The sequence below is a fragment of the Pelodiscus sinensis genome, chromosome 16, assembly GCF_049634645.1.
Source record: "Pelodiscus sinensis isolate JC-2024 chromosome 16, ASM4963464v1, whole genome shotgun sequence".
NCBI classification, from domain to species: Eukaryota; Metazoa; Chordata; order Testudines; family Trionychidae; genus Pelodiscus; species Pelodiscus sinensis.
This window is the reverse complement of record NC_134726.1, coordinates 4045920-4070318: the sequence shown is the minus strand read 5'-3', so window position 1 is coordinate 4070318 and position 24399 is coordinate 4045920. Positions and strand designations below refer to the sequence as shown.

General features: G+C 48.8%; 1 protein-coding gene across 6 annotated transcripts; it reads left to right on the top strand.

Annotated features, from left to right (window-relative positions):
- The first annotated feature begins 259 nt into the window (after positions 1-259).
- NAA60 (N-alpha-acetyltransferase 60, NatF catalytic subunit) lies at positions 260-24357 on the top strand. Of its 6 annotated transcripts, XM_075899130.1 has the most exons (10): positions 458-973; positions 2422-2480; positions 3701-3875; positions 6050-6200; positions 12104-12219; positions 13498-13627; positions 15540-15636; positions 18354-18588; positions 19970-20155; positions 20577-24357. In XM_075899130.1, exons 5-9 carry the CDS (start codon positions 12110-12112, stop codon positions 20124-20126), a joined length of 729 nt encoding a protein of 242 aa, XP_075755245.1. In that variant the 5' UTR covers positions 458-973; positions 2422-2480; positions 3701-3875; positions 6050-6200; positions 12104-12109; the 3' UTR covers positions 20127-20155; positions 20577-24357. The 6 variants fall into 6 exon arrangements, with proteins under 6 accessions (XP_075755249.1, XP_075755250.1, XP_075755245.1 ...); XM_075899132.1 differs by lacking the exon at positions 2422-2480; XM_006130591.4 differs by having other exon boundaries at positions 458-2480.
- Positions 24358-24399: the final 42 nt, after the last annotated feature.

The following is a 24399-nucleotide window of genomic DNA, read 5'->3' as shown; positions in this document are numbered from 1 at the left end:
GGTGCAACCCTGACTCCTTTCCCAGGGGCTTTCAGAGTGGGGAAGACTGCCCGGCATTTCCCCCCAGCCGAGCGGGAAACCCTCCTGTGCACGAGGGCCCCCGAGACAGCGCTCTGCCCGCGAGCCCTGCTCCATGGGGGGCAGGGGCCGGGACCAGACGCTGCCCAGGCACCAGCTGGTGCTGCGCAGGCGCGAGCCGAGTTCCGGCTCCGCGTGTCACGTGGGGCCGGGCAGCCTATCGGGCAGCTTGCCGCGGGGTCGCGGGAGGGGGAGGGGGTCTGGCCGCGGCTCGCGCTGGTTGCTGAGAGGCGGCCCCGCCGGCCCGGAATGCGCTGAGCGACGCCCCCGCGCGCCGCGCCCCCGCCGCCCGAGGCAGCCGCCGCCCGCCCGAGGTGAGTGACGCGCGGCGGGAGCGCGGCCCCCCCGCCAGGCCCGGGGCCCCCGGCGAGCCCGTCAGACCGCCCCCCCTCCCCCCCGGGCTGCCCCCGGGGCGACCCCTGACCCACTTCGCGTGCGGGCCCGCGTCGCCGCGGGGCGGGGAGAGCCAATCCGGAGTCGCGCCGTGTGCACGCGCGCGCTCCGCTTTGGCTCCGAGCGCGCGCCAGGGAGCGGTCACGGAGCGGGGCCTCGCCCCCGCCCCCCCCGCGCAGTCCCGCCCCCTGGGGCCCGATGGGGAGGACGCGGGGCTCGCCCCCTGCCTGGGGCCCGCTCCCCCCGGGCAATTCCTGCCGCGGGAGCGTCCTGGGACCTGGCGTCGGTGACAGACTCGGGCCGGGGAAGGTCGGAGCTGCCCGGGGTCCGGCCCCGAGCTCCTGAGCCTGCCAGCGCCCTAGGAAACCCGGCTAATCGCTCCTGGGCGCCTGCCCGCCTCTGGACAGTGCTGCGGGGGGCGTGTCTGCGGAGTGGCTGCGATCTCGTGTGGGGGGAGTGTTCTGCTTACTCTGGTTTTGTTTCAGGATTGATCAGCCATCTGGTACGAGTGTGAAACTTCAACGCTCATTGGCTAATACGTATTTTAGAGCGAGAACTAGAACAGGTTTATACAAGTGTAAAGGGCATTACAGTTTATTTCATGGCTAATGGCCCAGGCAAAAGCGGGCGAGGTTTCTTGGGAGAAATATAGTTAATAGAAAGGCTTTCAGAAATTGAGCTTTTTTTAGTTAACTGAGTTTCTGAATCATCATGCTGTCTCTTGTATGGTGACTCTTAGACGGTGATTCCTGCTTGGAGGTGCAGTTTGCTGCTCTAGACTAATAAGCTTTGATTTGGTAGCTACTGTAAGTTGCAACTTTTTAGCTATAATATTGGGAAGGGAAAACTTGCTTTTAACATGAGATTAGGCAGTAGCTACAAAATGTAAAATGTACTCTAATTCTGAAAAGCTTACTCCACACACATTGTGATGCTGAGGTTGTTTTAGTTAGTCCATTGTCTTTCATTCTAAAGAATTACATCAAATTTTACAGTTTTTCAGATGTTGCTGCTGCATTTGTTCTGTTTTTTAGAATAAGTGGGGGGGGGGTTCTGGTTTTTTGTACATCTACATACACAATAATTGTTTTCATTCTCTACTGAAATACAGCCATCTGGGTTACTTTTGCCACATTTGTAATGGTGCACAGCAATGCTACATCAGATTAGGAAAAGGACCGAACAATATTATGTCCATTGAAATTGCAGGTTGGAGGCGTCAATTGGGAGAGCGTAGTCATGCAACTTGAAATTTTGAGCAGGATGCCAGGAGAACACCACATTCTTTCATAATGTGTCATGAGATCTGTTGTGATTAATTTCAGTTTTGAGTTTGATCTGAAAGATTGCACTTCAGCATAGTGCCCACTAGCACTGGCCTGGAGGAACAGGGGAATGCTTCAATATTTGACTTAGAAAGCAGAGTGCCATATTCAGAATCACTGACACCTTTCTCCTCTTGGAGTTGAGAGCAACCTGTTAAGTTAAGCTTGGCTTCAGTGCAACATAAAATAAAATATTGCTGTTCTGAAGAGTTTACAATCTAACTTGCCTGTTGCATATACTTTCCCATTTCTTATAGCATTGGAATGATAGATTGTCAGCTTTTCTTTTAGCAGTGAATTGTACAGTGGTTTGACTTGTTTTCCTTTTGTTGAACAACACAGCAGATGGCTTGTGCATAGACATCTGCAGGCTGTCTTTAATTAAAAAAGGCTTCTGCGAGTACACTATTTCTGTACGAGCATCCAGTTTCATCTCCATATACTCAGCCCACTTCCAAGATTTCCAAGACACATCTTTGCTTTCCTGTGTAGAGTTGAGTGGCTTCATGTCTCATGTTTTAATACCAGAATGGATCTAGTCAGACCTGCATCTTGCAGGCTGTAGTTTTGACAGTGATTCATTTACCCAGCCTAACAACTTGTTGAACTGGAGTGTATCTTTCAGAAAAACATCCTGTCTTGATCTGTAGACTCCAAGTGATGGGAAGTTTACCACATTCCTTGGTAAGCTATTCCCATGATTAATTACCTTCATTGTTAAAATGCACATCCTGTTTCTAGTTTGAATGTTACAGACTTGACTTTTAACTACTGGATCTCATTTGACTTTTACCCACTAGATTAAAGAGCCCTCTGGTATGGAATAGCTTATCCCAATGTATTTACTTATGGACTGATCAAATCTCTTACCCTCGTCTTCCCTGTAAGAGCCCTGATGATTCCTCAGTGCTGCCACAAGGCTGGGTTCCAAAATAATATTTTAAGTAAATGGTTTTAGTTACTCTTGGTCAGATAATTTGTTGTCTTGCTTGCAAACCGCTGATTTAACTCGAGCAGTCAGTAGGTGGACTCGGGGCCAAACCTGGACTACCAGATGCTTTTGAACAGACTGTGAAATCTTTTTATTTATTTATTATGGCTTTTGTTCTTCTTTGGCATTTGCACCTTGACTATAGACCTTCATCAAGAAATGTGGACCTTGACAAACAATTGATTACTCCCGATTTCTTTATCTGACTGGTAATTAATAAAGAATTGTACTGTGGTACATTAAATATGACTCAGGTATCCTGTTCGAATGCCCTTTTGAGTGGCTATTTTCTACCTTTAGATGAGGCTACTTCTTACTAAAAAGGAAAACTTTTTTTATTGTGTGACATTACTTTCTAAATTGTACCTGATGTCAGCTGAGATCTTGCAGAGAATCTGAAAATGGTTTTCTGTTAATGCCACTTTGAAGATTCGGAGTTCCTCATCCTGATATCTTTATACTGAGAAGCATTATTGTCTCCTCTATGGAAGTCTGAGTCTAGATTATACTGCTCAGATGTTGCAAACTGAAAGGAACCATGACTGTGGACAATTGCCCATGTTTGTTTTTGTATCAGGCAGCAGGTCAGCTGTTCTGTTACACCTACTGTTAGTTCTTTGGGGGCAAGGATTGTCTTTACTTCTGGGTTTTCTTCAGTCCTAAGAACACTTGATTGGTGCTGCACAAATAAATATACTTAGACCCAGTCTGGCAGTATCCTGTGCATGCTGTTGGGAATCTGCAAAGCAGCCCACATAAGTCTCTAGACATGCAGGTTTTAGTGCTTCTAACCTGTAGCATCCATAGGGTTACCATTTGTACTTTACATTTATGATGCTTGGGACATCCTAAAGAAGAGAGAATGAAGAAACTTGTTAAGTTTATTTTCTGGCGTTCTTCTCTCTCATTCCAGACACTTCTTCTGCAAAGATCAAAGTTTAGCACAGTCTAAAATCATCTTTAAATTATGTGCATCATTCCTGGTGATACTTGGAGCACACCTTCCTGTGATGCCTTAAATACAAAGAATTGTGAAAAGGCTTCTGGGATTTGATTTAATAGAATATATCTTTGATTCCTCTGAAAAGGTAGGAAATACTAAGATAATCCAAGTTTTAAAAGTTTATTGCCATTCCGTTTTGAATTCCTCCCCTCGCCTGGTAATTGGGGGCACTAGCACAAATCTGTACCAGAGACTTTGAAACCTTACTGTGTTGAAAGAGCTGCACAGTCTCTGAGCCATGCTTACATCACTGATGTTGGAAAACTCCATCGGGGAAGAAATCAGAGAAGCCGTTTTAGTAGGTACTGTATTTGAAATGCAAGATCTGGGAGAAGACTGTGTTTGCCAATGGAGGTGGGGCATGGAATATTCTCTGTAAGCCTGTTGGAGGCTATTGCAAAAAGTATTTAAAAAAACCTATAACCAGATACTTGGTAGTGTTCCTCTACAATGGTATGCATCAGTTAATAAAATTCACTTGACGGGTAGTGCTCCAGAACTACCAATATGAATACCTGCCTAGGAACTTAAATCTTGGATTTGTAGTAGGAATGTTAGCGTATAGCTGTTTAAACGATTAACCGATAAACCCAGGCTTATTGATTAATGCTAAGGAATACACATACACACACCCCTTGCTGCCTCAGAGGCAGCAAAGGTTGGGGAGGTGGAAGCCAGTGCCCTTTGGGAGGGGGCTTTTAAACCAGCTGCCTGCATAGCCCCTCCCCCATACCCCCCCCCGCCTCCCACAGAGGCAGCAGCGTGTGGGGCAGGTGAGAGCCAGTGAGCACCAGATCCCACAGAGCTCCCCCCCCCCCACACACACACACACATACACGCTGCTGCCTCCGGTAGAGACGCAGTAGCAGCACAAAGGGTGAAAGGGGCAGGAGGGAGCCAGTACACGCGGGAAGTTGGCTTTCAAACCAGCTCCCCACGCATATAAGCTCCTGCAGAGCTGCTCTCTGCCCTGCACTGCTGTCTCTGTGGGGCAGGACAGGCAGGAGCAAACCAGCTCCCTGAGAGGTGCCCTCCCCCAACATGTAACTGCTAAAAATTCAAGCAGTTACATGTTTGCTTACTAACCTGATAGTTAACATCCCTAATCTGTCGATCCTGTTCAATTAGACAGACACGAAGTTCTAACTTTCCAGTGCGTACACTGCTAACTAGAGTGAGACTGGCGGGGCTTTTTTTTAGTCGGTGCCTGTTCTAATTTTGCAATACCAGCATGCCCAGCATACATGGTGAATGGCTTGGATTAGGAGGAGGAGCAGCTGCTTATTGGAAAATTGCCTTATTGAGTGTTGGCAGATCATCTGCCGTAAACTTGGCTTTAATCTGACCCTCTTGTGTCATCCCCCATTAATGCTGTTGTCACAAAGTAAGTTTCTTTTCCATATCTAGCCAAAATAGCTTTAATAGCAAAACCTTCTCAGTGACTCTTGCTCACCATTCCCCGAGGGAATCGCTGTATCCAGGACAACAGAGCTATGCCACTTGCAGTCTGCTTTTGAAGATACTCAGCGCAATCTACCACTTGAGTAGTGTAGCTTCAGATTGTAGCTAGAGAGCAAAAGAGCTGGTGAAGTCTTGGTTTAAAGACAGGAAGATAATTTATATTGTCAGTGACATTGATATTTTTGCTTCATTGAAAGCAGGATGTGAACAGGTAACTGGTTCCCCAGTCTAAATAAGCTTTATACTGCAGAGCCACTGCCAGGGAGGAGGCTAGAAGTTCAGATCAGGGAGTTGTGCTTACACTTTGTTAGCTTGTATGCTTCTCACATCTCCAGACACTCCCAACCCTCCGCTCTGGCTTGTTTACCTTCCTCTTCACTGATAATGATGGTCTGGTTGATAAAGATAATAGTATTGACCTAATATCCCTAGATTTCTGTAAGGTGTTTGACTTGGTATGGTGAGTAATTAAAAAAAATCCAGAACGATATAAACGTAACAGGACACTTTAAAAGGATTGAAAGCTGGCTTAAATGATAGGTCTCAAAATGTAATTGTAACTGGGGAATCTTTTCTAATAGGCTTCCATGGGGATTGGTTCTCGGCCCTATGCTATTTTTTTAATTTATTTAATGACGTGGAAGAAAACAGTCATACTGGAATGCTTGTCTTTAGTTGCTTCTCACAGTAACATGATCTGTTTGTTTATCCCCCTTGTTGGCAATAGCTCTCCTTGAGTATACTTTCCTCTGAATTTCCAGATCTGTCACCAGCAGAAACAATTCTTCTTCTTTCTAGTTACACACCCTTGGAGAACACTGAAACCCTTCCCAGCTGCTGTAGAAGGAGCTTGAGAGTTTCATACAAATCAAACCAAACCCAGCTTGAAGCATTCCCAGGAGGCGAGATACACTGGGAACAATTACACAAGCAGAGCACAGACCAAAAGGTGTAGTAATAAGATACAAGTACTGTGTTTCCGTTGGAGACTGTTGCTGAATGTTGTGATATGATGTAACTGGATGTTTATGTCCTTGCTTGTTTTGGCTTAATCTCTTGCACCTTTGGTATCTTGGCTCAGAGACAAGTTAGGCTGTCATCTTTCAGAATGCAGAGGAGTTGCCAGATCGGAAAGGACTAGTGATCCTTCTAGTCAAATGTCCCTTCTGTGAGAATAGCGATATGGGGAGTAGATGTAAAGCCCTTCAAAGTACCGAATTGTGAATACAACTGGCAGTCTGCTGATGTCTGAGGATTTGATGGGTCTGGTGGCTGCTGGTCTGACTCGTATCACTGCTATGCTGTTCATGCTCATATGTGATCAATCATTTTTTGAAACTTACTGTTGTTTCCTTTAATAGCCTAAGGTTTATAATTATAGGCTGCATAAAAAAAGTTTCTGATCTGTTTAAACGTGTGTTTTGATTTCTCCTGTCCTCTTATTCTTAAGGCAGTGGACTGAATGCAAGGGAGTGCCCCGTTGGGCTCTTCTGTGCCGCTTTTCACTGGTTTCATACCTTGTTAGCAGTGGTGTGTCATGGACTGAAAGGTCTGTCAAGTGTTGATATGTTGATGTGTAGCCGGGGCCTCGGGCACAGGGCCAAACTGGATGGTGCTTACTCCCCATCCCCCATGAGGACTACTGGGCTGAGCCCCAAATGAGTGTGCCCCACAGTTTGGGGGCCTCTACCTTATGCACTGGGAGCTGCAGATTTTCAGCACCTTTGAAAATCAGGCCACTAATTTAGTAAGTGGGAGTGACGGGAAAGTCTGACTGAGCATGTTTTTAAAAATAAGCTAGGCAAAACCCCATCAATGTATTTAAACAAAAGAACTGGTAGACCCATACCAAGCAGATAATTGACATGCCTGGCTGCTTCCATAAAAGAGCTGGGACTGTTGAGCATTTCAGTCTGCTCTGTGGGCAGAGGAGGAGACCCCAACACTGAAAAGGAAACTTTCCCCCTCCCAAAGACAAGACTTCAGTAGTATGGCAGTTCCACTGCCGCAGGTGGGTGAACCTCTCCTTCTCTGGCTTCATTCTCATAAGCAGGTGAGGGACTGAAACTGTGAATGCAGCTCAGCATTACTCCAGGATACCACAAAAGAAAGTTAAGGATGTATCTTCATTGGAAGAAAAAGGTGTGTGTTTACACAGACAGCTCTCTCCAGGTGAAATCCTACGACAGAAAAGACACTATAGTTCTTACCTCATTGTAACTAGAAAAGCCTTTTTCCAAGTGTGTGTGGGGAGGGGAGGGGAGGGATATGGTGTTGATGCTACAAGCTACATTGATGTAAAAGCTGCCTTGTTTCTACTACAGGTTGAACCTGCCTAGTCTGGTGCCTTCAGGACTTGACTGGTGCCGGACCATGGGAGGTCAATATTGTCTAGTAGCATTGCCAACACTTCCCCTGCATACTTGGCTCTTAGAAGACATTTGGGGGTAAATTAGAGCTAAATAACAGCACAGAACACTGAGTCAGGACTGGTGGCTGTAAACAAACTTTTTGGGATTGCAGGGAACTTGGCCATATGCATAAATGGACATCCAGTTAACTACCACGGATACTGCCAGACTGGAGAGATTCAGCCTGTGCAATTTTCCATGAGAATCGATATATCTACGTAAAAACACCTTTTCATGCAGTGGTGTGTTCTTGCACTGGCTTAAGTGAGAGGGGGATCCCACTGCAAACCAAAGGCTGGCTGGCTGAGCAAATCTCCCTTGAGGAATCCAGTGGTCAAAAACTTCTGAGAGCTGCCCTCACATCCTTTCTTTGGCTTGTGCGTAAATAAGGAAGTAAACATGGAGTTGTGTTAGTCTCTGTTCTGTTAAAACCCAGGCAAGGTTTTGAAAGTTGGTGTTAACCAGAGAACTGTTGGTGTTCTCAGGGAACACAAAGCTCTGCAGGAATGATAAAACACATGAGGAAAGGTAGATACTGCACCACAGTTCAAACATCCCCTACCCCCGAGCATTAAATGATTGCCGTGGGCTGGCTGCTTGGTGCTGCAGGTATGAAAAAAGTTGATGAATCTGCATCCAGCTGTAAGAGGGGCACAAACCATCATAGTTGGCCCCTAGTGCAGAGCCCAAAGACTCAGTCATCTGTGAAGATGGAATGAACATCTAATCCCTACAGGAAGTTCCTCCGGTTAGTGCTCAAGCACACTGATAGATCATCACTGCTGAATCTTTTCTGGCGCTTCTTTCTGGCCTCCAGCGCTGGGAAGCCACTTTCACCAAGATGAAAGTCTGTTGTTTACAGCAGGCTTTCTTTTGTAACAGCACTGCAGTAAACCTGACTGGGAGAACTGTTCAGCAAAGTAAACAAGCACAGTTCCAGAAGATACCCTTCATGTTGATAGCTGTACTTCTAATATTAGAGTACTTCATGCATGTGAGCAAATGCCCTAGATTAGTACACCACAGACAGGGGCTAACAAGCATTAGCAAAGTCTTGTTCTTGAAAGTGGGAGAACTGCTGAAAACACTAATAATAATGCTCTGTAGTTTGGTGTGGTGCTTTCCATCCTTTGATCTCACAGGTGTTTTAAAGGCTAGGAATGTACATTTATCCCTGTTGTACACTGGGTTATCTGAGGCTCAGAGAGATGTTGCTACTTTTTCAGGGTCTCACACTGAGCCTGTGGTTGAACTCCTGGTTCCCAGCATATGCTCAGTCCGCTAGGCTACAGCAGCCTCCTATTATTGTGAGAATGGGGTATATTCAGCTGCTCCAAGTACTCTTCCACTGCATTTCTGCAGCCCATAGGCACCTTTCTGGAAGAATGCTGGGATCCAATCTCATGGCTGGAGGCTGTTCGCATTAGTATCACTGTATCCCTTACTCAAGAGTTTCACCGTATTCCAAGGGCCAAGAATCCTGGGAATCTTTTAGCCTTGGACGGAAATATTCTGTGTTGTGACAGTATCTGTTGTCTTGAAGTGATCCAAAAGCTCTTCAGCAGAGAATGGAATTAAAAGCATATTCGGTACAGCCGTAACTTGTAAAAATGTTTTCTCATAACTGTTCCCAAGGACTTCTAGGAATGTGATGTTGTTCTCAGCTCCCTGGAGGATTGGTCAGCACTGAATGTGCTGTCCAAGCAGCTCAAATCTAAATCATTGCTGCAGTTGCTTGCTACTGCTTCTTATTTGAGAGCCCTAACGAGCTCCATGAAACTGAAATGATTTTGTAATTGTGACACTGTCTTAAATCACACACCCCGCAAAGTCATAGCATGGACTGGAATCGAATTTGTTCCGCCTCAGAGTACTAGGATCAAAGGTTTACTAAAGCACCTGTAAATTGGTCAGAGCCCCCATCTCAGCAGTAAGGGATTATGCACATGCTTTCACATGCTGCTTTTCCCAGGATCCCCAACCATTCCAAAATCATGAGTTAGGCCTCCAAAAATTAGAAGACTGGGTTTACATTTTTTAATGGATTCTCTCTCCCCCCCCTCCCCTTTCTAAGCATTACACACTCTAGTCATGTTCTCTATGGATATGAGAGCTAGAAGCTTTTTTTTAAGTAGAGATTTTTGGTTATATGAACCTGGGAACTGAAGCTTTAAGAAACACCAAGTATTGTGAAATTTGCAGTAAAACTATCTGAGTTAGTAACCACACCTCCCGTGGCAGTAAAACTGACCAAGCTTACGCAGTGGCCTGTGTGAAATGAATTTTTGGCCTCACTCTACTTCCAGTGGAACTGGTATGTGCGTTACAAAAAAACCCACACTTACAGTTAGCTTTAACTAGCCCACTCTGAGCAGAGGCATCAAGAATGAATGAACCATAGACCATGTACTGCCCTCTGCCTAAAAGATGAGACCTCCAGGTAAGGGTTGAGCTGTGGTTGGGGGCACTTGGTGCTTCTGCTCTGTCTGAATGCATTCTGTGGGTAGGGCTGAGAGACAGTCACCTCTTGTCTGCAATGAATTTGTTTAGAAACATGCACCCTCTGAAACATGACCAGATGGTGGAATCGTGTCTGCTCACACTGGCCCAGCTGGGGACATCTTGAGAGCATGTCAGTGCAGTCATAGCCTTATGCTTTGGGAGTTCCCTCAGTGGGATGTCACCAGGATTATCCAGCGGTCCCCTCTGACTGTAAAAATCTATGAATGTGAGAGCATGATCCTCCTGGGATTCCCACAGGTTCAGTAACTCCCTTGGTTCTTAGTACTAGTTAGTTTTGTTGACTGTCTCCCTGTTTGCACTAACTACTATGTGCTGTGGACCGGCCCAATTCAAGGAGGTCATTGGCGGTCCTTCTATTTCTAGCTAAACAAAATGCAGGCTGCATGATGCATTGCCTCTTGGGTACCTTATTCTAATCCTGTACTTTCTGATCCATGCTTTCTAAAGGTGACAGCCTTTTCCTCTGTACCATTATCTGTGGTAATGTACCTGTAAGCAGTAGGGGTGAGCAAAGCCATGAGACACAAGGAAAAAGGCTTTTGTCTTGCAATTGGCATCTTTGATCTTAACGCTGTCACTGGGTTCAAACCAAAGGGGTGACTGCTGATGGGTGAGTGGCTTGTCTGCATTCTATCTCATCGCTCATTCTGACTGTGCATGCTGTAGGTCAATGAAATCCACAATACAGGGCCCATGTCTTAACACAGATACTCTGGGGCATGCCACCCACCCAGTTCTATACCTTCCTGGGGGCAGCATCACTAGATCAGGATAAGAGAGAGCAGATGAAAATAAACTCACCGCAATGTGATGGGTATGGTTGCTTGGCTATTTCCCTGTGTTTTGTGCATAAGTTTGGCTCTAGGATTTTACCCATGTTGGCTGCAGCCCCCTTTATGCCCTTCACTGCGTTCCCTTCCAGTTCTGGTGTTCAGAGACTTGCTCCAAAGGAGGTGGTGTTGATTTTGAGTATTCATCATACAAGCACTTGAAAATCCTGAGCCCTGAATTGGGTTAGAGCTCCACAGATTCTCATCTGAGAGTTGCTGTAATAGGGGGAAACTCTGAAGCTGTAGGACACCGGAGGGGGAGGGACCCACGGAGGTACTGATAACTGAAGGTGGCTTGTAGGGATTCAGGCTGAGCGGCTGCTTTTCATTCACCTGTTACTGCCCTGGCAGAACAGGTTTATTACTCTAGGCCACCTGCCACATGGCAGCTTGCAGAGAACACTTGTTCTGAGTAGTGCTGTAACCTGGCTCTGTGCTTCCTTTGTGCATACCGAGGTGTATGTTCGCTCTGCCACCTATTGGCTGCTTTCTTCCCTAGCACTTAATACATTTGACACCATTGTAAGAGAGAACTTTCATTTTAGCGTTGCTATAATTGCACTGATCTGGGGGTGGGAGGAAATGGTGCCAAGGCTTGTACTGGACAGTCCCTGCAGGGTGGACCAATTTATATCAGTGACTGAAATCCTGATTTAAATCAATGCTTCTGTTTGTACTTTATCTTCTAAGGAAAGGTGTTTTTCATTGGTTGAGAACTACTTTTTTTTGGCCCTCTAGGAGGTTACGTTGTTACTAGAGTAAATTTCCATGATGGGTGGAGTCATAAATAGTAATAATTTGAGATCTGAGCCAATCACGGTTCTGGTATGAAGAAGTTTGAGGGAGGGTCATGAATTCAGCATGTTTATTTTTTTTTCCACGTATTTTGTACTAACTTCAGAATCCATTCTTTTAAACCATGCTTGTTATCTCCCTGTGGGGTGCAGAGCTCGGCTTGGCCTAAGCATGACTTGCTTGGCAGTGAAGACTCCCCCTAGCCCCGATCTGGCCTTCCAGACCGGTTAGTATTTGGAATGAACCTGAAGCTTTCAGGTGCACCCTTTCTAATGTTTCCTTCTCCCTTGCAGGCGTGAATGACAGAGGAGGTGCCCCCAACTGCAGTTAGTGACATAAACCTGCGTCTTCTCTGCCACGATGACATAGATGTAGTGAAACAGCTCTGCGGCGACTGGTTCCCAATTGAGTATGTGACATTCCCTGGTGGAGGGGGGGCGCTCCGAGAGACTATAAACTGTTGGTGTGTAAGTGCAGAGCTGTGAGCACAGGCAGGCTCTGGGACACTGTCCCATATGCTGATGCACTTCAATCCTGCCCATTACCCACTGCCAGTCCAACCTTACATCACTTGTACCGCACTGCCAGAGGCCCCTCAGTATTCAGAGGGGCTGGAGAGAATAAACAGCAGGAGCAGATAAACTCTCATGTTCCGTCAGTATCACACCCCAAAGCCCTCACAAAGGAAGCTGTGTACATTTTACAAAGAGGGAAATCTTGAAGAGAGCTGCTTCTTTTTTTCCCAGTAAGAGCTTACTTTTGGGGAGGCAAGAGTCATGTTTCCGCAAGTAAGGATGAAATCCTCATCGGACAGGTTGCTGGTGGCATAAAATGAAATTAGCCAAGATGGGATGTGGCCCAGACACTTGGGTTAAAACTCACATCCTTACAAACTAGGAATGTAATAGTGTAGACGATTATCCAATAGGCAAAAGCTTATCAGTTAATGCTATCGACTACACACATTCTTTTCTCCGCCTGCCCCTGCCAGTACACTTTTTAGAGGGCTGGCCAGCAGCATCGCTCAGTTCCAGCTGGCACCATGTCCCGGGAGCTACCCTGCTGCAGCTCTGCAGCGAAAGTTATTTAGGAGCCCGGTGGACAGGCACCCCAGCTTGCACAGGATCCCAGGAGCTATCAGCTCTGCATGAAAAGTAATTTAGGAGCTGAGGATAGCTCCCAGAACTAACCTGGGCTGCCTGTCTGTCCTGCTCCTAAATTACTTTTCATGCAGAGCCACAGTGGGGGTAGTTGCCAGCACACATCGGGACTGAGTGCTATCCTTATCAATTAATCGTGTAGTCAACAACATTTTTGTCAACTACACAATTAACAAATTACACACTTCTTAACAACCTTATTACAAACGGTGCCATCAGATCATTAGTGATCACATGTGTAGGCCTCAGTTCTAACTTCATCCAAAACAGAGTCCTTCCAGTGCCAAAGCTTCTTAGCTTGGCTATCTACTGATTCTTGTAGAAGGGTGCCATTTACTAGGCTGCCAACACTACTTCCTTCACCATCTGAGTGTTTATTGCAGCTCTCCCACTGCAGTTTTATTCTGGTCCAGCTTATGCTAGAACCCTGCCAGATTCCAGCGAGCAGTCTGACTGCAGGATCCTGGCTCCATTTGAAATGCTGTGTGTCCCAAAGCATTCCAGGGTATTGCTCTTTGTCTTCCCAGGTACCCAGACTCATGGTATCAGGACATCACTTCCAACAAGAAGTTCTTTTCCCTCGGAGCCACTTACAGAGGCACCATCGTGGGAATGATAGTAGCTGAGATAAAGAGCAGGACAAAAGTGCATAAAGAGGTAGGCAAACCATAGTTTAAGATGAGCTGTGCTGTACCCCCAGATGATTGCCTGCTCTGGGGCCCATTTCTCTCCTTGCCTGGCTACTCAGGTGAACAGTCCAAAGACTATATGAACATAGAGACTTTCCAAGGGGGCGGGAAGGGTGCTGATGAGAGATTGAGGAAACAGACAGGTGCGCATTAGCTCAGATCATACTTCCTAATGTTCAGCTGTGTATTGTTGCATGGAAGCAGTGGGCTGCTAGAAATTGGAGACTTCAGTACTGCTTCTGCCATAAGTCATTGGCAGTTGTGGGTGCCTATTCCTTCGCAGGAGGTTCTTCCTGCTATGCAAGGTCAGGCTCTACACATTTCCTGAGCATAGCTAGGATGTGTGCTGTGAGCAAGTTTCTGGGAGGACCTCCTGGCTTTGCCTCTCCTGACCTTAGTGTTGCGTGCAGATCTACTCTAACCTGTAAGCGTCACCTTCTCATCCCGCTCCCTCTGTGTAGTCTGCATCATCAGTGTTCATGCTGGTGTCTTAACTGAATCTTCGCTGTTTGTAGCCCAGGAGCTCTAGGAGAACGAGCTAGATTCTGTTCCTTTTTGTGCAAGGCTTGAAAAATTGGCTCTTGCCTGTTGCAAGCGCTGTTAACTCCTGCAGAACCAAAGCTTTCTTCTTTTGCCAGGGCAGTGCTATTTTCCTAGTTCTGCAGAGGGCTCTGGTGCCATTCAGAAGGGACATGGAGAGGAGGTGGGGAAGGGGAAGGGAGCTTATGAAAGGGCAGAAAAATGAAAGCAGATACACCAGAATCTATTGCAGAGGAGAAGCTGAGTCCATATAAAATCACAGGGGCTACAATAAAGTTGACAGTGAAGCTAACTACAATACACTAACCCAGAGGGGTAGCCATGTTAGTCTGTAACTTAGTGGGTTGTGCCCACGAAAGCTCATGATTCTGTCTAATTTGTTAGGCTCTAAGGTGCTACTGGACCCCTCGGTTTTTTATAGTAACCTAGTTCACAGCTATTCTTATCCTTCTGTATATCTGGGAGCATATGGCTTAGTCCTTGGGCAAAGAGATGCAAGCTTCATTTTTCAAGACCTTTTATTGTGCACTGCCAGTAAGGATGTAACATGCTTAACCATTTACTTGATAAGCATTGCCTTACTGCCGTACCTGCTGGGGTAACTGGTTAACTGGCTCTCGGCCAGGCCAGAGCAGCCCCCTGCCTATGATGCAGTTAACTGGTTAAACATTTAAGCAGGATTTTGCATCTGTAACCATCAACAGTTCATTTTACTAAGCCCCAGTTGGTTACATTGAAGGCTGCGATGTTGCTGGAGGCATAACATGGCCTGGAGAACATTGTAATACAGTTGACTTGTAAGAGGATCCCAGCTTATCTGAAAGCCTAGAGTCCATTTGAATAAGTGGGGAGTGGATGACACCACGGTCAGAAGACGGGATACTGGGCTAGATGGTCCATTGGTCTGATGCAGGATGGCCGTGCTTATGCAGGGTTGGTAGGAAAAAAGCATATTCTAGCTGGTAAAAGGCTGATGATTGATCTGGACACTCAAACATGGAATGCCACAGTGCTTTTCAGTAAACAACGAAACAGTGAACAGATGTTCCGTTAACAGATAACTGTGTAAGACCGTAAAGAAACTAAATGATTACTATCCCCTAGCTGGCAAGAAATATGAAAATAGCAGAACTCCCTTCCTCAGCCCAAATGGGATCTTTCCTTTTCCTCCATTTCAGAGGCTGTGTCTTATCTCCCCATTTCCAACAGCTCCATAAAGACAGCTAGGATAAGAAAATGCTTCTGTGAATAGTTGCTTGCTTTGTTTTGACATTATACACTGAGCTATACCGAGATTCACACATGTACTCTACTAAATGTCTGTCGTGTTCTCTATTCAGGATGGAGATATCCTAGCTTCCAACTTTCCGGTCGATACTCAAGTTGCTTACATTTTAAGTCTAGGAGTGGTGAAAGAATTTAGAAAACATGGAATAGGTAAGAACATTCTAAATAGCTTCTGTGTCTATTGCTGAGCACCAGTCCACTGTGTGGGTTATTTACTCCTTGTGACTAGCCTTTGGTGTACGGGTGAAGGTTACAGAACTGAATGCCTTGACTCTGCCCACCGCAGAGCAGGGATGTGAGCGACTAGTCGAATACCTGATAAGCCTCGACATATCAGGTAGTCAAGTCACTGCTTGACTAGTCGCTTCCCCTGCTTGCTGCCTCTGCATCAGAGGCACCAAGGGGGGGAGCCAGCTTAAAAACACCATCTCCGCAGAGGGGGGCAGGAGAGGCAGAGGTGCAGCGGGGGAAACGGCGCGAGCAGGGACCAAAGCAGTCCCTGCTCACGCCGGGTCCAGACTGCTGCCTCTCTCCCATTGAAATGTACAAGAGCTGTAGGCGGCTCTTGTACATTTCAAAGGAAGAGGTACAGCGGGGACCAAAGCAGACGGCCCTGGCTGACCTGGGATGGGAGGGACTAAACAGAGATGGAACTCCTCAGCTCCATCTAGCTGGTCCCCCCAGGACAGGGTTAGGACATGCTGATATTGATGGAAGGCAGAGCAGGCAATGCTGTTGCTCAGACTGTGCTTGCGTTGTGCTGTGGGGAAGAACCACAGGCCTCAGAGGCTGCAAACGTCTGACACCTTCTCCAGCTCTTTCAAAAATGGGGGGAGGGAACAAGGAGGAATCAAGAAATAGTCTATTTATGTGGATCAGAGTCAGTTTCCCTCTAACTTTTTCCCCACCCCTGAACAGAGTTGATTGCTTGTGCACCAGTACGTGAGTGACACATCAACTCAAATGAGTGCCCATGACAAAAATGCAAGGGTTATTGTCCACACAGGACTTGACGTTTATGTGCGGAGTCAGGGAATTGAAAGCTTGAGGCACCAGTTGGCTAGCTCTACTGTCCCAAGTCACAGGGAAAAGCCTGCTCGTTCTCACAGAGCAATGGGCGTGTTCTACCTCAGCAGCCTGGGAAGAGGCAAGTCAGCTGCCCGCATGAAGGTCACTTACAACTCCCCAGGAGCTGTCTTTCTGTCCAGATGTAGCCAGTTTGTTTTCCAGCTGCAGACAGGTAGACTTGTTTGCAGTGAGAACAGACAGGAAGTGCCGGCAGGGTCCTGGACACTTTCCTGTTGCCCTGGACAGGCAAGTTCCTGGATGCTCTCCCACTGCTTCACAGAGCGTTGATAAAAGTCAGATTGGATCATGCCCAGCTTGTGCCTGTAGCTCCCTTTCCATGACAGCCCTGACGTAGGGTCTCAAGATCATGGTCACCTGTTTCATGAACTGTCTGCCAGTTTGTGAAACAGCCTTGATGTTCCATCGTTAGACTCTAGGGAGGAGGAGTGTTCAAGAGGTTCAGGATGTGCTTTTCAATAATAGGAAACTACCTACTAGATCTAGTTACTTCTTGAAGTGGAACCATTTTTCTCTGGTCTTGCCGATCTAGAATTTGCCCGAAGTCCAGCATATCTTGGCATATCTGTAGCTAACACAGCGGGAGTTGCCTGTTAGTTTCATCAGAGTCCACCTAGAAGCATGCTCTCCTTTCCTCTGTCAGGCTGCTGAGCGCTTGGTTTTTCTAGTAAAGCTATCAGTAAGATTTTTGAGAGGCTTGGAACAGTTGTATCCTCATATACAAGAGCCCGTTTCACCATGGGACTTAAAGCGTACGTCTACGCTTCAGGGTTTTTCCGGGATACCAGAGGTGTCCCAGAAAAAAACTGCCGCGTCCAGGGAACGCATTTGCTCTTCTGCTTTTTTTTGCGGAAGAGCAAACATGCTCTTTTGGGGAGCTCTGTATACCTCATTCTACGGGGAGTGCCATTTATGGAGGAAAAGCCTCTTCGGGAAAAGCAATCGGGAAAAAGCTACGCAAATTGTGGAGAGCTTTTTCCAAAAAACCCCTAGGCTATGTCTACACTCGCAGCTTCTTGCACGAGAAATATGCAAATGAGGCTTTGTGGACGATCACCGAGCCTCATTTGCGTAGCTAATGAGCCGCCATTTTGCAGAAGAGGTTCTTGTGCCAGAAGGAGCTGTCTACACTGCCCCTTCCTGCGCAAGAAAAACCCTCTTGCTCAATGCCGTTATTCCTGAAAATAATCGGCGTAACGGCATTGCGCAAGAGGGTTTTTCGTGCGTAAGGGGCAGTGTAGACAGCTCCTTCTGGTGCAAGAGCTTCTTCTGCAAAAATGGCAGCTCATTAGGTATGCAAATGAGGCTCAGCGATATTCCACGTGAGTGCAGACCTAGCGAAACTTGGTGCTGCCAGGACTTATGGGACCTCCTTTTGAGCCTTTAGTTGCCTGCTGCTTAGTGTACCTTTCAATGAAGGTGGCGTCTTCTGCCAGGAGGGTGGGTGAATTACAGGTGTAGATGTCTGACCTTCATTATGGTCCTACAGATTCCTACCATAAGCCCGTGGCTGTTGGGAGGAGCTGCTCCAACCCACTACAGCCTTGAGTTTTCCAAAGCCCAGCACTGGAGAGAGGCAGGAGTCTCTTCAGACCGACCAACCCAGGGCCTGCTGGCTGTTCTGAAGAGAGTGAATGACAATGAGGAAAGCTCCAGGAGCGTTGTCCACAGGCTGAGATGACCGGTGCACGGGGTTAGGGCTCCCAGCTGCCCAACCCTCATTGCCCGTCAGAGGGGTCGGGAGCTGCTCTGTGTAATGCTGCTCTTCCTTCCTTTGACAGGCTCCCTCTTACTTGAAAGCCTGAAGGATCATATCTCGACAACTGCCCAAGACCACTGCAAAGCCATTTACTTGCATGTCCTCACCACCAACAACACGGCAATTAACTTCTACGAAAATAGAGACTTTAGACAGCACCACTACCTGCCCTATTATTACTCCATCAGAGGGGTCCTCAAAGACGGCTTCACCTACGTTCTCTACATCAATGGTGGACACCCTCCGTGGACAATCTTATATCCTTTACCTTGGAAACGCATGGTATTTGGGTAAAGCACGTGCTGCAAAGCAAGTCCGGTGTCATTTGGTGACTGGTCCCACCTTAAGGATGGGTGTGTCTCACCTGGATTCCTTACTTTCCAAAGGAGATCTGGTTTGGTCTCTGGCATGTTCGTGCCTGACTTCCTGGGCCGTTCAGAAGAGCAGTGCGTCTCTTGTGGGGGATGGGTTGCAGATCTGGTCTAGATTGGGGACTGATGCTAGTGAAGCTGTTTAGGTAAGACCAGGTGTGGTGTGAACGGGCACTGTGTGGAGTGTCTCAGCGCAGCTCAGCTGACTCCCCTTAGGCAAGACGTGTGGCTCCAGCCCTAAACTCCCCACATGGCTCTGTCAGTGCTTGGCTCAGGGCTCGTGGACCTTACAGCTGCTTTGCTGGCATAGCTGTGCCCACAGAGCCCACGCGTGGAGAAGGAGCCCAGACTTGAAGCTGTCAGCAGAGCTCATGTTGTTCGAGGAGCTGGGAATAGCGATACCGACAGAAGCACCCTTCAGGCAGCATAGCTGTGTCTACACTGGGGGCCGGGGGGCTGTGCTGGCTAGAGGTGTGATTTCCCACCCCCACACTCCTAGCTGACACAGCTGGGCTAGCGACTCTTAGTATCCAAAGCCATAATCCCAACCTACAGCAACACCTGACCCGGTCTGGGCTGCAGGTTGAACAGACTGCTCTGCTGTGCCGTGGTTTGACCGGTGCCTTCCTAACGATTCAGTTACTGACGTGATTGGGGACATGATGTCAGGCCGTCGTGTTAAGGGGCTAGTGAGCTCTTCTGTCCAGAGAAGACAGGCAGTGTCTGCCCTATTGCTGGGTGTATCCCAAACCTGCTAAAGGTTGTGGTCATGCAGAGTGGCGCCTTCTCACCACTGATGGTGTGCTGGACTCCAAATGCAGCTAGAAGCCTGCTGCTGAAAGAGATTTTATTGAACTCTTCTGAATGGCTCGAGGGATTCACGCTCTCCCCCGAGGCAGGGCGGATACAGAACCGGGATGACAAACTACTTTATTGGATGTACTTTGAGGGGAGAGCTTAAAGTCCCTTCGCCTCCGCAGCCAGCTGGGCCATGGCTCCAGCAGCTGGAATGCTGGGACTGAAAGGGACAGGAGTGGTTATTTGGCTAACACATTTCCTGGGCAAATTGCAGAGAATGTTCCCAAAGTGCCGTTGTCCTCTTGCTGTGCGGTACAGCCCTGCACCGTTGTCCCTGCGCCCATTGCTGCTTGGCCTGGCCTAGCTCCGGTTGCTTAGTACTGTCCTGCTACAGCTGCTCTCAGGGCAGTGTTCTAAGTGGCTTTACCTTTCACTGTAAATGTCCTTGTTGTCCTTAACTGAGGCTCACTGACTACCTACAGCACATTGGCTCAACGCTCGCCAGCCTGAGCCCCTGCTCGATCCCTCACCGGATATACCGCCAAGCCCAGAGCCTGCTCCGCAGCCTGCTGCCATGGCCTGGCATTTCCGCAAAGAGCGGCATTGAATACAGCCGGGCAACGTGACCCAGCAGAGGGTGTCGGCAAAGTGAGAGGTAGGCAGCGGTGGGAGTGGTGTTTACCTTCTCTCTGGAGCCCTGCACTGCAGCAAGATGCTGGCACAAAGCCCCACGGTAGCATGTGAGGCAGGAGGCTAAAGCTAGAGCCCAAGTAACACAGGCCGTGTGGCTCAGTGTGCATTCAGCCTCTTGGAAACCGCTAGAGCCCGGGTTCCGAGAGAGCTGCACCCTGGGAGCCCTCTGTGCAGGGCTGTACACAGGCAACTTGCCTCTCTTGTTACAGTTGATGGCAGAATGCCTCCTGGCTTGAGGCCCCGATTCCCCCACCCCCACCCACCCATCAGGGCTCCAGAGCCGGGGCTCCCACTCTGCTCTGCAAAGCACAGCGGCTGTCCTGTCTGTGCAGATACTCAGCCCTTCCGTGGTTTTCCGACAGCTGTTCTCTTGTCTTCAATAGGATCATTCTTCCCTTTACCTCCTGACTCATCTGGCTCCGCACTGATTCTTGTGATGCTGGTTTCCCATCAACCACCCAGCCTCTTCAAATTGACCACTCGTCTGTGGATTGACTGAGATTTGGCAGACATAGGCTTGACCTGCTGCAGCCCTGATTTGTCATCTTGGCCCAGGGTGCCAAGGACTCCTGTGTGGCTTAACAGCTGTTGCCCACTCATAAGGGGTGTGACATGCTATGGGCAGGAACCCCTTCCCGTGGTGGCCCTGTGCGCATGGTATACCTCCTCTCTCCTCCCTCGCCCTTTGCTGTTGGCCAGCTCTCACCTAGATGCCCACAGGTGTGTGGGATGCGATTGTCTGCTTTGCCGTAGCAGAGGCAGGGCCGGGAATAAGGCAATCAGCATGCACTGAGCACTATGTTAGAGGCCACAACACACCAGAGGGCCAGGGCCGTGTCCTCTCAGTTCAGGGGCAGGTGGGAATGGGGCACATTTCTGTTGGGCTCCCAGACTCCTGCTGCAGAGTCTGTGTTGCTGCTGGTAACACTCCTGCCCACACACAGGAAGGAAACTGCTGCTGAGATGCACAGGGATCGTCACCAACCCCTGACTTAAAAAGAAGCATCCGATTCACGATGCGCTACAGTAGAAGACAGGGATTGAAATTGCTGTTTCATAGTGAAATGTAGATTGTCTAGATCCTAGCGCTCCCCAGGAGCGCTGTGGGGAGATGTACAGTTATTCCTAGAGAGGGGAGCGAGCCACCTCCATTCCCTTCCACTGTGCTGCTCTGGGAGCCTCAGTTATCCTCCTGCAGGATGTTTGGGAGCAAGGTTCGTGCACAGATCGCTGCTCGTGCTGAAAATTAGCTGCTGTCCCAGTTGTTTGTAGAGATTGTGGGCCCCGAGAGAAATGGAGGGGGTTACGCCACAGGACAGCCTCCCTGGGGCCCTGGCATGAGTCTGGGATCAAAGGCCGGGTGGAGACTGCAATGGGATTGTCAGCAGTGAAATGCTTGCTTTGTTTGCACAAGACTTGTGCAGGGCACTTCTCACCATATGGCGCTTCCAACCATTGACCTTCCCAAAGGGCAGCAGGCCTCAGCCTCCCGTATTGCATTAGCGACCTCAGGGCTACAGGGCTACATGCTAACAGGACATTGAAATACACAGCTGAGACAGCTGCACTATCCTGAGAGCAAAGCACCCACTGTGGTCAGTGCCTGGCCCCCTCTCAGCCCTCCTTTGCCCCTCAGCTCTGTATCCCAATCCCCACTGTTCATGTGCCTGCTTCAAAACTGGGCCTTGGCCAAGGAAGTGTGGAACAAAAGCTGCTGTGTTGTCGCTGCTGCTGGAGTGGGAGGGGGGAAGTTACTGTGGAGAGGGGCCGGCGGGCTCTTAAATCCGTTCTCCACAAGTCAAAGGGGCGCTGTAGAGGGTATTAGGTAGGAATCATGTCCTCCCACTCAGGGCCTCTGCCAGTGTCCTAGCTCCAGGGCTCTCCCAAACCCAATCCCGAATGGGAGCTGAGCAGAGTAGTGCTGTCCGTGCGGTGCGGCACCAAGCCCAGGGTGCTCCAGTGGGTGTGGCTGAGAGGCAGCAGGGGGAGTCCTTGGGGCAGGTGCTGTTGCCTCATTCCCAGTGAGGGGGCCTGTGGATCTCACCAGGTGCTGGGACGGTTAAGCAGCTTAGAAGTGGGTTTTTTAAAGGGCTCTGCTGAGCCAAGCCTGTTTCCTGGGGCTGGACCAACAGCCCCCAAACAGAACTTCTCAGACTGGTCCATCCATCTCCTTGTGTTTCTTGCTGCCCTGGTCCTGATACTGGTGTGCTCTGTATGCGGGAGGGGATTACGCTGGTTCCCCGTTTGCTGGAGCGCTCTTGGGGGAGAGGCGGCCGCTCACCCCTGCTCCAACTGTCTAGCCTGGTTGCTATGTGGAGAATGGGGCTGGACCCCAGCCAGCAGTGCTGGCCTGGTTGAGTGGCTTAAGGCAGCATTTACTCTGCGTGGGGGGAGGGGGTCCTGAAAGCAGTTGCTCCCAGCACTGACCACAGTGAAGTGAGTAGTGGGCCTTATATTCATGATGCGCTGGGCCTGTTGAGATCTGCACAGAGAGGGCAGCCTCCCTCTGCCCGACTTACAGCAGCCTGAGCTTTCCTCTCCCCTGTGTTGCAGCCAGGGAAGGCCACCTTACTGCCTGGGTGGGGGCTAAGAGGGGGAGGAGACGTCGAAGGGCTGAACATGCACCTCACTGACACCCTGCTGTCTCTGCAGCTAGGAGTGGGGGACATGCCACGTCCTGACTGCTATGAGCTCTGGCCTGCCCCTGGGTGGGCAGACTGGCATTGCTCTAGCCCCGGAGTGGGCTGGGCATCCTAAGACTGATGGGCTTTCCCTGGGGAGGGGAATTTTGCTCCCTGCCCTATCCCCATGCACATACTGCATTTTTAATAGGGATGTGCTCATGAAGTGGAGGGCCTGGCTGAGTTAGCCTGCTCTGACGCACAGGTATCAAAAGGGGAGGGGTGCAGCTGCCCTATGCCTCTGTGCTGCAGAGGAACAGGTTCTTTCAGTTGCGGGGCTGCCATAGGGGCACAGCAAGACATCTGGCCTGAGGGGAAAGGCCTTGCCCATCACAGCCCTTGCGTAATGGGTGGCTGGCAGCTTGCTTCTGGGGGGGCTTTTGATTTCTTCCCACTGTACGGCTACGTCTAGACTGGCATGATTGGCACGGATGCTTTTCTGCAAAAGCACTTTTGTGGAAAAGCGTCTGTGCCAATCTAGACACGCTTTTGCGCAAGAAAGCCCCAATCACCATTTTTGTGATCGGGGCTTTTTTGCACAAAACGGTACTGTGCTGTCTACACTGGCCCTCTTGCGCAAAAGCATTGGCGCAAGAGGGCTTTTGCTCGAACGGGAGCAGCAGAGCATTTCCGCAAGAACACTGACAATCTTACATGAGATCGTCAGTGTTCTTGCGGAAATTCAAGTGGCCAGTGTAGACAGCTGGCAAGTTTTTCCACAAAAGCACCTGCTTTTGTGGAAAAACTTGCCAGTCTAGATGCAGCCTACCTGTGCTGAGTCCCTGAGCTCTCCCTTCTGCACCTGAGATCTTCCCAGGCCCCTGGAAGAATGGCTTGTGGGGTAGGAGTTGCCAGTTGGAACTAGTCCTGGTCATGCTGCCTGGAGGCTGCCCTCTAATGTTAATTATAGGGGCACCAATCCAAGGCCAGCTCCCTGCCTCAGCAGACTTAGCCAGCTGCTCTGTTTGAGCTCTCAATCATGTCTCCTCCCCTACAGTATTTTTGGACCATGAATATACCAATGTAAATTACTCTTGATCTAGTGGCTCCAGCCAGATTCCGTTCTAAGTTGCAGTAACTGGTTTTGTATTTTCTTACCTAGTTCAGTTTTTAAAAACTGTGTACTTGTGCATGAAGGTTTACTTAGTTGCTAAAGCTGCTTTGGTGTGCATTGGGTTTGCCTGGCACTTGAATGTCTTTCTGAAACAGCTGTACAATAAGGAAGCTGTTTCTTCCCTGTTTGCCTGGGTCTTGTACCCTGGGCTGTTGCACATTCTAACCTTCAACACTCCAGCACAAGAGCATGGCCAGAGATGAGCAACTTGTCCTATCTACCATGCCCCTCAGCTGTTGCACAGGCTTGTCAGTCACACACCACCCTATTGCTACCCTACTGCACCGTTATTTATTGAAGAGCATATTGCTGCCACAGTCAGCCTGTCTCTCTAAATGTCTTCAATTAAAAGGGTCTTTTCTTTTGTGATTCTCCTGCTTGCTGTCAATCCTCAGCTTGGATTGAAACTGC